At 34.8% G+C, this 14,732-nt stretch overlaps 1 protein-coding gene and 2 long non-coding RNA genes across 3 annotated transcripts; 1 reads left to right on the top strand and 2 right to left on the bottom strand.

Annotated features, from left to right (window-relative positions):
- The first annotated feature begins 910 nt into the window (after positions 1 to 910).
- On the top strand, positions 911 to 3,140 carry LOC121230782 (uncharacterized). Its single transcript, XR_005928898.1, has 4 exons — positions 911 to 1,737; positions 1,837 to 2,430; positions 2,517 to 2,621; positions 2,700 to 3,140. It is a non-coding gene; the product is annotated as an uncharacterized lncRNA (long non-coding RNA).
- Positions 3,141 to 4,422: 1,282 nt separating this feature from the next.
- On the bottom strand, positions 4,423 to 6,312 carry LOC107956337 (uncharacterized). Its single transcript, XM_016892035.2, has 2 exons — positions 5,980 to 6,312; positions 4,423 to 5,292 (listed from the first exon to the last, which is right to left on the bottom strand). Exons 1-2 carry the CDS (start codon positions 6,310 to 6,312, stop codon positions 4,423 to 4,425), a joined length of 1,203 nt encoding a protein of 400 aa, XP_016747524.2.
- Positions 6,313 to 8,137: 1,825 nt separating this feature from the next.
- Positions 8,138 to 9,220, bottom strand: LOC107956861 (uncharacterized). Its single transcript, XR_001700291.2, has 2 exons — positions 8,668 to 9,220; positions 8,138 to 8,391 (listed from the first exon to the last, which is right to left on the bottom strand). It is a non-coding gene; the product is annotated as an uncharacterized lncRNA (long non-coding RNA).
- Positions 9,221 to 14,732: the final 5,512 nt, after the last annotated feature.

Here is a 14,732-nt window from a genome sequence, read left to right as displayed (position 1 = left end):
TGTTGCATGTATTTTGAAATGGGCCTATAGGCCATACTGTTATCTGAATAAGGGGCTAAGGCCCAGTTTATTGTAATCTGAAAAGGGCTCTGGCCCAGTATCACTGTTACCTGAATGGGCTTAGGCCCAATGGGCTTGAGCTGATTTGGGCTTTGAATGTGTTTTCCTTACACACCGAGTTTCCCCAAACTCACCCCTTCTTTAACCTTGTAGGTGAGCCTTGATGTGGGTGACTTGGAGCCGGAGGGGATTCAGAGTGGCCATGGTGAATACTTTTGGGTTTGAAAAAGAGACTGGTTTTCTTAAGTTATTTTTAATTACTATTTAATTTTTGGGTTGTGATAAGGCCATTTTAACTTTATTTTCTTATTTGATTTTCTGGGATTATATTATTTTAAACAACTTTAAATTGATGGATAATAATTCAAATGGGCTAGACTTAGGGCGTGATTTCAAAACGATACTTGTTTTTTTTTTAAATAACACGACGTCACGAATACTCGATTTACCAAAGATAACCAATCAAAGAAATTTCAACTTGTTATAACCAAGAGTGGCAATGGATGTGGACATGTCTAGGATTGGATCCAATCGGAGAGCTTGGTACTTAAGCAGCCTTCATCGCTCACCTCCTCTGTTATAGATACCTACCTGGTGCCCAGCTTCCATTCACTTTAACCTATAATGAAATTATCTTCCAGCAAGTGTTCTCTAAAATGATAAACAATTGATCGCGGAATGTAGTGTAAAGGAGAATCAAACCCTTTACCACATTAATGTTTTTTTATTAAGTGTTAAATTTATCCAAAACATTAATATTATAAAATTTGATATTTAAATTAGGAGATGAAACAAGGTTTTTCTCCTCAGTTTTTTAACGATTTGATATTTAAATTAGGTATATTTTTGAACAATTTCTGGATTCATTTCCGTTTTAAATTGAGAAACACAATTTCTTCTCTAATTTTGAAAATTAAATTAAACATTTACTATTTATTTCTTTGAATTATGGATTATTGTGTGTGTTTGAATTATGGCTGCTGTAACTCAAGCTGAAAAGGAGGAAGTCCATTCCAGATCTATTTACGTTGGTAATGTGCGGGAAGCTGTGGGGCATTTTTCATGGTCTCTCCATTGCTTGGGAGAAGGGATTCAAGAAGGTAGTGGTGGAATGTGACAGTTCCCAAGCTGTCCAGTTGTTGAATGATGGCCAGGCTCCTTCTGATAACTTGGCATTGGTTAGAAATATACTACAACTGTGCGGACATGGTTGGGATATTTGCATTGTCCATCCCCCACCCCACGGACTGCCAATCAAGTGGCTGGCAAAATAAGGGTTTAACATGGGTTTCGAGCTGCAAATTGTTGTTTCCCCTCCTGCTGGTGCTTGGAATTTTCTTTGTCAGGATGTTTTGAGATCTTGTTCTCTATAATTTTTTGATATCCTTCTTTATTCAAATAAAATTAGGATCATGCTTTTTAGTTTGGGCAAAGGATGTAGGAGTAGTTCTACCAGTTTGATCCCTTCAACCCAATTTGGTTTTATGCTCGTGTATATTGTGTGGCCTGAAAATGCTCTGTTTTGTCCATGTGCATGTGCATGAACAATTAAATCTTAGTTATTACAGATGGCGAGTTCAACGTTGTTGGAACAATGGCAGCAATACAAGCCAAAACAAAGCAAAAACAAAGAGAAAATTTGAACAAGATGACATATGCTTTGTTTGGCTTGTTTAGGTAACTTATAGACTGTTTAGGTGTACAATTAATAAATGATCTCAATGTTTTGTATATCTCTCTTACTCTGTATTTCTTTATATGTCTTTGTAACATCAGGTAGACTATGCGTGTACACCTGAGGAAGTTCACCAGCAATTCCAATCTTGTGATCAGAGTAACAATTTTGACACACAAGTTTGGTCAACCTAAAGGATTTGCCTATGTTGAATATGTTGAAGTTGATGCAGTTCAAAATGCTCTACTGTTAAATGAATCAGAATTTCATGGTCATCAGATGAAGGTTTGTAACTTGATCTACATGTGGATTATTACTTCATTAATACAACCTACATGAATACAACCCTTTATTATAGAAACCAGCATACGGCATAAATTATTAGCATGATGGAAAAGTCGATCGACAAATGGTTCACTCATTTTATCCTGATTTTTCTTGTGCAATTTTGGAGGTCGGGTTCCTTCTCTGTTTACTTTGCATTTGTACAATTAGCTTCATGGATTATGCTCACTTAATATTGCAACTTAGAGTGGTTTTATGGGTTCAGTCTGTTTTACTCTGTTGAGTATGCATCGGACATGGGTGTCCCACATGCTTGATAAAAAGATCGACTTGTGCTGCCAATAAATTGGAGCAAGCTGGTTTTCAGAATATAGCATGTAGAACATCAGGGCTTCAAACTGTAAAACCAGGTTAAACATCAACTGCTTGCTGTTGTAATGACCGTGGTTGTGATGTATGCAAGGAGCAAAGCATGAAATAGTTCTTATTTTTGCAGGTACATTTGATTCTGTAGGTACAACTAAGTTGCAAGATGCTGGCAATGCTGGTTTGGTCACAATTCAAGGCATGAATTCAGCCGTGCTTGGAACTGCACACATTTGTAAGTGATTCAATAGCCATAAAAAACTTCCGTTGAAATCCTTTTTCTCTTTTAATCTAACCTCATGAAATGGCGCAGCCGCATATCTGTTTATAACTTTGTTCCCAGATCAAGCGGAGAAGCTGCTTCAGATGAGTCTTGCAAGGTAGCCACTGCAAAATGAGTCCGTGTTATATTTTACCCAACTAACATCCGAGGCAGTCCAAAATGAGTCCTTATCCCTGCCGCAATAGTGAGAAATGTCTATGCAACAACTTAGATTTGACCACCAAGATGATTCCTTGCAAAATTGCTTTAGTCATCAAGCTGCCAAATGATTTTATCGGCTCACTAAGAGACCAGCTCGTGAATAGAGATGGTGTATCTAAGATCATTAAGCATCTCTTCCCAATCGAAGGTTTCTTCTAAAGACAAGCCTCCAAGAGTAATGTTCAAATCTCTCATCTATTATAAAAAAAAAAACTAAAAAAATATTTATATAAATAAATCTAAATAAAAAATATTTATAATTAATTATTAAAGTTTTGAAATAGTCTAAAAATTCATTTCGAAATTTCGAAGAAAATAGCTGACTACTTTATAAGTTTTATAAAACATTCAAAACCATATTTATTAATCCAATATTAACCATACTTAAAATCATTATTCAGATTAATAAGAAAAGTAATAGAATGTAGTCTTTATGTTTTCGAAAAACTAATTATTTAAAAAAAATAGAAATTTTCATATTTTGTTCAAATTATTTAAAAAAATTAATATATCCATCATGAGCGTCACAACAGTGATTAATTATCTTGTCACGAGTATTCTCTAAAATGATAGACTATTGATCACGGAATGTAGTCAACTCCCTACCACATTCATGTTTTTTATTAAATGATAAATTTATCCCAAAACATTACCACTCTACATTGGTATTTATATTCATTTAAATTACCAAGTGAAACAACATTCTTCTCACCTCTTTTTATGTATCTTTTTTTTAGCAATTTTCAGTTTAAAATTGAGAAAGAAAATATCTTCTCTAATTTCGGAAAATAAAAAGAAAATATCTTCTCTAATTTCGGAAAATAAATTAAACGTCTTTATTATTAATTTTTTAGAATTATGGATTATTGTGTATGTTTAAATTATGGGTTCCACAACCCAAGCTGAAAAGTAGGAAGTCCATTCCACAAATTGGTGGCTTCTAAAACCCATAAATCAATACTGTTGAGAATAATTAAATTAATTAACATAATTTAAATAAGAAATAATTCAAATCTGACAAACCCAAACAAATCATAGATGAATTCTAAAGTAATATTGAAATCAAATCATACAAACCCAAATCAATCATGAACAAAGTAACAGTGAAACCAAATCGCACCTAGAATTTGAGCATCCTTTCATTAAAGAAGTAGGGATGAAATGTCAAATCCTTTGTGAACTCCTTTGATCAAATAAATCATGTGGTGTTTTTCATTTGAACAAATCACATCTACAACCATGAAGACAATTACAACAGATGTTAATAATGAAAACAAAATCATGAAATAATAGCAATCAACAGCGTTGATGATTGAAAAATTATTTTCTACTCATTTAGAGTACTTACCACAAAGCTTTAGGCTTATTAATGCCAGCGGCATTCGTTGTGGATGATATAATTGCATGCAGGCTTTTCACACTTGAGAATTTCTTCTTGGCAAAGCTTACCACAAAAAGAGCATTCAAGGTAGCCCTCGGCCTTCCTATAAAATTTTAGATCATGATTATGCCTGTAATAATAAGAAGGCACTATGCTCCCATCCTTTAGAAATCAAAATTTTCCGAGAACACATTTGAGATGAGCAGAAGTATCACAGATTGAACAAGAATAATACCAACGGCTTGGATCTCTTTCTTGTTCACAAATATCGCAATAAGATTGCTCCTTATCATCATGATAAGTAAGGTTTAGCATGTGTTCATCAATTTTGTGAAGAGCTGAATGTGGTAATGTTAAGCATCCAAAATCCAAAGCAAATTTGCACTTTCCACATTTGAATGCACCAGGGCTACAACGGTTGCCACAACCATTACAAAATTTTTCGCTCCCTTTGAAATCAAAAAAGAGAAAGTGCTGGTGTCCTTCACATTCAATGATATCAGCAACTTTAGCACACCTTAAGCACATGTCCCAATATCCAACATGGTAGAAGAAACCACTACAATATTGATCGCAAAAGTCACATGTCTTGAAGCTGTCGAAATTGAGGGTGGCATTGCTTTGACGAAACCAATGTTGCTTGATTCTTGGCAATTCAACACAAGTTTTATGAAGAAAAAAGGGGCGTTCTGAACAATAATAGAAAATATTTGAGATAGGTAGCATGCACCCATCACATTTTCTATCAATTTTCTCCTCCATCTTGTATGCTAACACCAAGCAATGTTGATGACTGAAATGTTCAATCTTTGTAGCTTCCCCAGCTTCATTCACCTCAATAACGTGAATGATGGAAGACTGCATAGATTTTTCATAAAACTCCTCACATTGCTTTTCTTCCTTAATTACCTTGTACAACTTATCATTCTCTAAGACACAATTCACATGGACAATGTAATTGCAACCTTGTTTCCCACAAGAGTAACTCCCACGCTCTAGTCTCACTTCTTTGAAACAAATCTTGCAATCTTGCCTTGTAAGCTCTTGTGTTTGAAGAAAATATTTGTGAAAAATGTAGTGATCATGTCGAGAAAATTTGATAATACGTGGTAGTGAAATGTACTTCTTATGAAGTGTGATGCAACATGTAGAACATGTGTAAGAAATATAATTTCCTTGAGTGCCACATGCATCACAAATGAATGAGTCCTACCACCAAAATAAGGTGAATGGATGCTGATGACGACTTCTATCTTCAACAGTAGACCTCGGCCAAGCACATTCAACATTGATGTTAAAATGGCAAAGAGAACAACTGTAAAAAGGTCCGGAATGTTTCTTTTGGCATGGGTTGCACAAGTAATCACTATCACTACGGTTAAGAATAAGAGGGTGTAAGCGATGTGTAAGGTGATCAATTTCAGTGGGTAACTCATCAAGGCATTTCTTGTGAATGATGAATGGACAATCACAACAAAAATATATAGCATCTATCAATGTTTCATGACACCAGGAGTAGTTAAATCTTTTGGGTACATCTATGGTCGACGTGGGACTTTCTATGAAGGTTAATGGATGTTGGTGGATGTCATGTTTGGATGGTTGGTTAAACTTATATGAAGAAGATAATTTAGCACATTTGATGTCAATGGAAAACCAACAACCAAGATGATAACATTGATAAAAAAACATGTTACATTTTTCCTTGCATAATTCACAACCATATACCTTGTGATCACTAGGATATGGCCTTTGTCGAAGAAAAAAACCTACGTATGAGTGCTGGGGATAGAGAGGGTGATTAGGAAGTGAAAGGGGTGCCTCTGCACATTGCTTGTGAAGGTTATAATTGCAATGAATACAAGTGAAGCATGGAGCTGAAAGCAGTTCCCCACATCCATCGCAATAAGCTTTGAGACCTTCAATATTGCTTTGCTCTGCCACTAACACCAAAGGATGTTCCTCATGAAAAGCATGCTGAATTTGTTGCATGGACTTGAAGTGTCTCTCATTCTCATTCTCGCTCACACTCACACTCTCATTCTCATTCTCCATCTCCATGGATTAGTGTGTTTGTGAGAAATGAAGGAAATAATAGGAATGAATAAAGGAGATGAATAAAAGGAGGGATAATTTTGGATGGAGAAATGGTAGTTTGAGGAGTTGTGGATTAACACTAATATTTCTCAAATTGGTAGTATGAGATTGGATTCTTTTTCTCAAGTATCCAAAGATTATCAGTTTTAAAAGTAAAAAAAAATTAAGGAAATGTGGTTTGGTTAATGGTAAGCACAAAGAAATTTAGTTATGGTAATTAAAAGGGAAGAGTACAAAACTAAAATAAATATGATGGGTATGAGTGATAAGTAAAAATATTTTAAAGAGTAAGAAATGAAAGATGAAGAGATATTATGAGCGCCATATGATTTTAATAAAGACGATTATATATATTGGATAAAGATGATAATAGATCACATATATGCAATTTTTGTAATAAAATTCAAATATGAAATTTCATATTTTGTTTATTAATGAATTAAATCTATTTGAATCCAAAATATGATTATGTATTAGTTATCCAAATATGATTAATATATAAATCTAGTAAATTTAAAAATTAAAAACAATTTTTGAAAAATGTAAATCGAATCATTCAAATCCAAAATATTTTTTTTAGTATAGAATTTCAATTAGTAGTTTAAGTATATCATACCAAAAAGTGTTGGGTGCTATGATAAGACACATTACACTCTTAAACGAAGAACGTAGATTCGAACCTTGAAGGTGACATTATTAAGAGCGGCTTTCACGAACCCAGAACATGAATAATAAAACAAACTTGTAAAAAAAATGTCATTATTTATATTAATAACTTAATTATTTTATTAACAAATTTATGCTTTTTACAATAGTTTTTAAATTTTATTAACAAGTTTAATACTTTTCTATATTTTAAAATATTTTTCATAATTTTACAATTTTTTTGTAATTTATATATATTTATTTTTTTAAAATATTTATTAAAAAATTCATTTTTCAATTATTTTTATATTTTATTCTATTTTTAATATTTTTAATTTGTAGATATTTATATGATTTTTAATATTAAATATCCTATTTCACTGCATGGCACAATCTTGATGTGCCACATCACGAAAACAACCTCTAAAAATAGCTATCGTTTCTCTTTTTAACTTTAAAAATTAAATGGTTTAATAAATTAAAATTTTAATATTCAGTAGCTCAATTGAATACAAATAAATAAATAAATTAATAGAGACTTGATTATCTTTTGAAAAAATTCAGGGGTTTTTAAAGACCCTTTAACATTAATTTTTACATCATAATTAATTTTTTTTAATACATCAAATGTATGATATACACAAAGAATTTGATCTGAAAACGTACCAATTCAACAAAGTAAAAAAATTCTTAAAAGAAAAGATAAGAAATACAAAGTAAAGTTTATATGTTATAAAAAAAATATCCTAACAAAAATATCCTAACAAAGTAAAGCATTTCTATAAGGATAATAATTTGCTTTCTTTATTAAAGTAAAATTTGTTCTTTTCTTGCAAATTAGGCCTGGTTTTTTATGAGTTTAAGATTATTTAATCATGCCATTAATACATGGACAATAGTAGAGAGACATAAGCAATTGTTATGGTTGTATGTTTTATTCGATATTATTGTTATTTATATATTCTTATATATCTAATTCACTCATCAATTGAGTTTAGTGATTCATGTGATCAAAGAAAAAAATAATTATGAGAAGGATTTAATTGATTTTCTTATTATTCTACTAATAACACAAAAAAGCATTCCTCTCTTCCATTATTCTTCATAATTTGAATAGACCGAATTTTTTATTCCGGTAACAATATATAAAATAATTATCTTTTTTTAATAAATTCACAATTAAATTGAGGTTGGATTAATTCATCATATAATTAAGTAAAATTCTTCAATAATAATAGTATGAATAGATTTTTTTTTCTTACTTGAATACAAAATTTATATTATTTTGACGCATTAAAATCAGAAATTATGATTTATTGTGATAACAATCACACCATATCCACGCGTGCCGCCTCACCTCCTAGCGAGCCAACCCCTGGCCACCCACGTCTCTGACACCTGCAAAACAATGGATCACATGTAAGACAGAAGAAATAATGGAGAAAACGACAAAAAGAAAAGATTTAACCGTTTTGTAAACGGCTTTAAAAGCCACAATCTCTCTCTGTAATTTTTTTTACGAACACTAGCAATCAGAAAGCAAAAAATACAAGAACAAAAGGTTGATTTTATTTTCTATTTTCGTTTTAAGTTCCGATTTCATCTACTCTATTTTTTTTATTGTTTTATATATACGAAAATAAACAAAAATAAAGAGAAGGAAAGGGAACTTACCCGATTTACTCCGTGGCCGCGCCATCGGAGCCTCTTTCTCTTTCGCCGGACTCGAGTCCAAAAGGGGGCAGAGGGGTCTTCTCTTCTCGATCTTCTCGAGGCTAAAAAAGGGAGCCTTTAAGAGCATTTAAATGGAGGCTAAAGAGCCCATTTTCGCACCTCTGACCACCGCTTATGGTGGCCGGTGCGGAGGTGAATCACACCTTCGGTGACCAAAGGGAAATGGAGAGAGAGCAATGAGACTCTTTGCTGTTTTTTGAAACAATGGGGGGCTGAAATGAGGGAAAAATGGGTTTAAAAGGGCCAGCAAAACGACATAGTTTTGCACACCCCCCACGCCTCAAAACGGCGTCGTTTAGGGGGGAGACCCATGCGCCGAACCCGGTTTGAAAGGGAGACCCGCGTGTTTTCAAGGCTAAAATGGGTCATTTACGCTATGGGTCCTTCAGTTTTGCTACCCGTTTTCAATATCCCCCTTTGGTTCTTAATTTTGTGTTTTTAGTTTGGCCCCATAGATTTTACGCTAGTCGCATTTTGGTCCTGCGTGACATAGTGCCCATAAGGGCTGGGATATTCTCCTAATAAGTCCCTCTTTCTCTGCATACGTTCCATTTGGGCCCTCTTTTTTTTAAATTCGTCTCTTTAATTTTATTTTATTTTTAATTTAATCCCTAACCTTCTAATATCAAACTATTTTGTATATTTTGCTTATTTATTTTTTCGAAAAACATGTATTCTGTTAAACAATTATATATTCTATTTATTTTGGATTTTATATATATATATATTAGTTCTTTTAAAAAAATATATTTTATGTATCATTTATTTAAAATTGATTTATGGTATTCTTTTCAAATTGTTTTATTGTATATTATTCTAGGTTATGAATATACATTTTCTTAATTAGTTACTTTAAACGGGTTTATTATATATTATTCTTTTAAATTATCTTGTATATTATTTATTTTATGTTTTTTTTGTATAAATATAATTTATTTTAAAGTTTTACACATCATATATTTTTAAATTTTTATATATTATGTAGTTAACACTATTTTATATGTTATTTATTTAAAGTTTTTATATATTGTCTATTTCAAACTGTTTTATTATTATTTACTTTAAGTTTATATATATTATTTATTTGAGACCTTTTTTATTATTTATTCTTTTTGAATTATTCTTATAAGCTATTTATCTTAAACTATTATTTACTTGAAATTGCTTGATATTGTTTGATTTTATTTCATTTTCTTTGATTGACAATATTGGAATTTAAGTGGCACATGTTATGTGATTATTGCCATTGTGTGTGGAATAATTCGTTTATTCATATTTTCGTTATTGCCATTTGCTTGTATAATATTGTATTCGTGTTGTATTAGGCTGTACTCTATGTTACATTTTTGTTTATCTAGTCATACATTAACGCAACATACTTGTCCGACTTGGATCGCTTGACTTTTATTATTTCAAACAAAATAACATACGTCGTTCAAATGCCGTATTCGCTACTATTCGAAAACAAAATTTCAAAATAAGGCAATGTTTCGCGTTTTGGAATATCGAAGAATTGTGCCTTAACTTACGGGGTTTCGGTTCTCTCGTTGATTCTAAAATTGCTAAATATCCTTTTGATTTTTTAAAATACACGAAATTCCAATTAAAATTAAAGACGACCTTGTGCTCGGGAGTTCATAGTATTGTGTCCTAACTTACAGGATGTGATACTCCAATATCTCGAGACAAAGAAATCTTTAATAATCGCTTTGAGCTAATTCAAGCACTCTAAAACCGTTATTAATAAAAAGCATTCTCGATTTTCAACTTTTGACTTTAGGACAATAACTAATCAATTTGGTACCAATTTTGGGCGTGACGAGGGTGCTAACCTTCATCACACGTAACCGACTCCCGAACCTGTTCTTTCGAGTTTCATAGACCATAAACATTGTTTTAGTAAACTAAAATATTTTATTAAAACAAAGGTGATCCAATCACACCTAATAAAGATCGGTGGTGACTCTCATTTTTCGTTTTCAAAATCAAGTCGATTCCCGTTTTCAAAAAAAATAGTTTCGACAGCTTGGCGACTCCGCTGGGGAAGCTTGAGAGTCAAGCCATAAAATTGATCATTTTTTGTTTTTTGTCGGAATTTGAAAATCTGTTTTAAATTTGCGGTCATTTTATCGCATCATTTCATTGCATTTCCTCTGTGTGGTCTCTGTCTTTTTATATGATTGGCTTCTTGTTCGACTCTCTTAAGTATACTTTTGCGCATCATATTGCATTGTTGGTCAATTTTACTCCTTTAAGTGGAAGTGAGAAACTACTCATTCGTGAGGTCTTCACCTCTGTATAGGATAGTGGATCGCTTTCGGGATACATCCGTACCTGCGTCTTCGTGAGATTTTCATCTCCGTATAGCCGTAGGGAAATGTATTCCCTTGAACCGAACTCGGTCCGTATGAGCCTATAATGGGTGAGGATCAAGGAATTCACTGGTTCAGGTACCTTTACTTTAGAACTGAACTACATGTAATGAGCCCTAAGAGCCTACCCTAGGTAGAGCCACACCAAACCTCTGTGGTTACCTGATTAGATGCTTGATTATTTTCTATTTGCTTTGAGTTCTATTCTTTGTTTTAATACTGACTTGTTGTGTTTTGCTATTATTGCATGGCATCTCATCATCAAAGAGTGTTGATTCACGTTCGGTTACTAGATAGGAGAGTTTAGCATGGAAAAAAAGGTTTCTTGATAGAGTGAAGGATAATGCGGCCGTCCGAGTGTGGTCTGAAAGGATGCAGCAAAAGAAAGGTGATAGTTTGGCCGAGGGATATGAGTTAGAGTTGTGGGATTTCACTCGCATCAGTGCAACTCAGAATGACCTATAAGAACTGAAAGAGATATGGAATAGTTGGATTGACGAGATCAAGCAACACTTTTACTGTAACTACGGCGACCTATCCTATCTGCTCGATGTAAAGGTGGACAAACGTTTGTTTCGAGCCCTTGTGCAGTTTTGGAACCCCGCTTACAGTTGCTTCACCTTTGGAGGAGTCGATTTAGTACCTACTGTGGAGGAATACATGTCGTTACTTAATTGCTCAAAGATTCAGGCCGACAGGGCCTATTCAAGACCTGTTAACGTCCCTCCCTTTTTAAAGAAATTGATGAATATCACGGGGATGAGCGAGCAATGGGTTGTTGCCCGCATCAAGCAAAAAGGGGATAGTGAGTGTATTCCTTGGAGGAATTTGAGGGACTTGATCCTTGCACACTCTGATTCGAAGAAAAGGTTTGATCATCTTTCCTAAGGCGCTAAGACACATAGATGAAGTCATCTCAGATTTATTTGATAGACTTGATAAAGATACCACACCCGTCCCGGCAATCCTAGCAAAAACTTTCAGATCCTTGAATGCATGTCGGAAAGCGGACGAGGGAAGATTTATTGGTTGTGTATAGCTTCTCTTAGCTTGGTTCCATAGCCATTTTTGGAATGTGGAGAAGGTCTTCTACCGGGTTTTCTCTAAGGACTATTCCTCATTAAGAGAATTAGTGGCCACATCGAGGCGAGACAACATCTCAGAAGAGAAATGGATAACTATTCTTCAGAATTTACGGTCCAAAGATGTTGAATGGAGGGTTCCGTGGTTGATCCCTGACAAGATCTTATATAGGTGCGGTGATTTTGACTAGGTCCCTCTGGCTAGAATATGGAGAGCCGTTGGATACGCTCCACTGCTTGTGTTAAGGCAGTATCGATCAAGGCAGTTTATACCGGTGACACAAGGGTTGGCACAATGTGAGTTCCCCTATAAAGACCACAACTATAAGAGGAAGGCTCGTGAGATATCAGATGCTTGGAAGGGGAATCGAAGAATGAAAAAATTCACCACGGGTTTGATGACGACCCCCGAGTATGAATGGTGGTGGGGCAGGAGAGTCAACGACAACATCCCTAGGCCAAATCAATGAAACACTCAACCGATAGAGGAGCATTTACGAGTCATCCCATCCGAGTTAGATATCATTAAGCAAGACTTCTAGAAAAGGAACTCAGAGTTGGGAAAGAAGATAGAGCAGCTAGAAGAAGAGAAAATGAAGTTGAGATTGGACGTCGAGATTCACAAGCTAGAGGCCGAGAAATTGAGGAAGGGAAAGAACAAGGCCGAGGAAGATTTGGATAGTTTGAAAACCGATTACAAAAAGCTGCGTATGTCGATAAGAACTGCCGGTTTAGGTAAAATGTCGGAGCAATGGCTTCAAGAGATTAAAGAAGAAAAGACTAGAACCGACCATTGGAAGAAAAGGTTTCAAGAGGCCTAAGTACGAGAGGACACTCTGAAAAAGAGTTTGTTAGAAAGCCAAAACGAAAAGGAGAAGTTACGAGCTCGGGTGGCTGAATTGGAAAGATCACTAAATCAACATTGTAGCCGTAATTCTGTAATTAAGCTGAATGCTAGTTTGAGCAGGATCGAAGAGTTGAAAGGGAAAGTAAAGGAACTCGAGACTGCGTTACGAGATAGCAAAATTCAGGTGGAACTTCTTGAGGCAAATAACGACCATTGCAGGGAACAACTTCACTGCTCTCAAGACCAGATTAGAGATAGAGACTATGTCATGGGCGAAGCTTGGCTCAGGTTTGGGAGGTAGCCGATCACTTGCAAACCTTGACAGTTCAGGCTGATGTATTGAGCTTAAAGTACGAGTCGGAATCAGATCGAGGCCAAAGCTTAGCTTGGCTTCTTAGGAAGGTTAAGGCTTTGGGCATTAGGGCAAAGTCGTATATGTAATCATCCGTTATATGTAAAGAAATTTTTCTTCTAGTAAAGTTTTTCTAATGAAATTGAATCAGAATCAACGCCTCTTTTTGCATTCATTCATTTGCATTACATTTCATCATATGCATTAAAATTCACAAAAAGACCCTGACTAAACAAAATTATTTCAATTAATCTGGAAACCAACAAGAATCAACCAACCGAACACAACTACAATACCCTTCGTAAAACTAAAGCAATGGATCAGATATTAAAAAGGATAGAACAAATGCAAAGGGATATGCAAGAGCAATTACAAGCGCAGATGCAAGAGCAACTGGCTAAAATACAACAAGATATGAGGGAAAAAATGGAAGAATCCTAAAATAATATGATAGGCCAGTTGGCGCAGTTGCTGGCTAGAGAACGCGAAAAAGGGAGGAGCACTATGGGGAACGATAATGAAGACCCTATCTATCCTCCAGGCTTTGCTCCGGTAAACACTCAACCACAACTGGAGGTGCACCCACGAACAGTACCTGTCACTATTAGGCCCCAACAATACCAGACCGGTACCTCGACACCGATGAATGTTCCTATAGGTTCGGGCTCTAATCCTAGGGATAGTGCAGCTAATCCATTTGTCCCGGACCTTGATGATATGGCAGAAATGGAGAAAGGAAAGTAGACCTGGCAAAACAACTCGATGACCGATGTAAATGGCTTGAAGAGAAGTTTAAAGTAATGGAGACTGCTGATTACCGTAGCGGGATCGATGCTAAGGACTTAAGCTTGGTCCCAGATCTGGTGCTCCCACCAAAATTTAAAACCCTAGAGTTTGAAAAGTATAATGGGACATGCTGCCCTGAAGTTCACATTACGATGTTCTGTCGAAGGATGACAGGGTATGTTAACAATGATCAGTTGTTGATCCACTGTTTCCAAGATAGTCTGATCGGATCTACAACCAAGTGGTATAACCAGCTCAGCCGTGCCCAAATTGGTTCATGGAAGGACTTGGCTCAAGCTTTCATGAAACAATACGGTCACGTGATGGACATAGCACCCGACAGAATTACTCTACAAAACATGGAAAAGAAGCCAAGTGAGAGCTTCAGATAGTATGCCCAACGATGCTTTTTGTGAGCTTCTCATAGAGTGAATAACCTCTTGAGCAATTACAATATTATCAGTGATGTTTCGTCCTGCTAAGAAACCAGTCTGCTCAGGAGCAATAAGCTTGGGAAAAACCACTTTGAAACGGTTAGCAATAATCTTCATAACCAGTTTATAAAG

Source organism: Gossypium hirsutum, chromosome A06, assembly GCF_007990345.1.
Source record: "Gossypium hirsutum isolate 1008001.06 chromosome A06, Gossypium_hirsutum_v2.1, whole genome shotgun sequence".
NCBI lineage: Eukaryota > Viridiplantae > Streptophyta > Magnoliopsida > Malvales > Malvaceae > Gossypium > Gossypium hirsutum.
The sequence above is the reverse complement of the archived record's forward strand: the minus strand, read 5'-3'. Positions and strand labels throughout refer to the sequence as shown.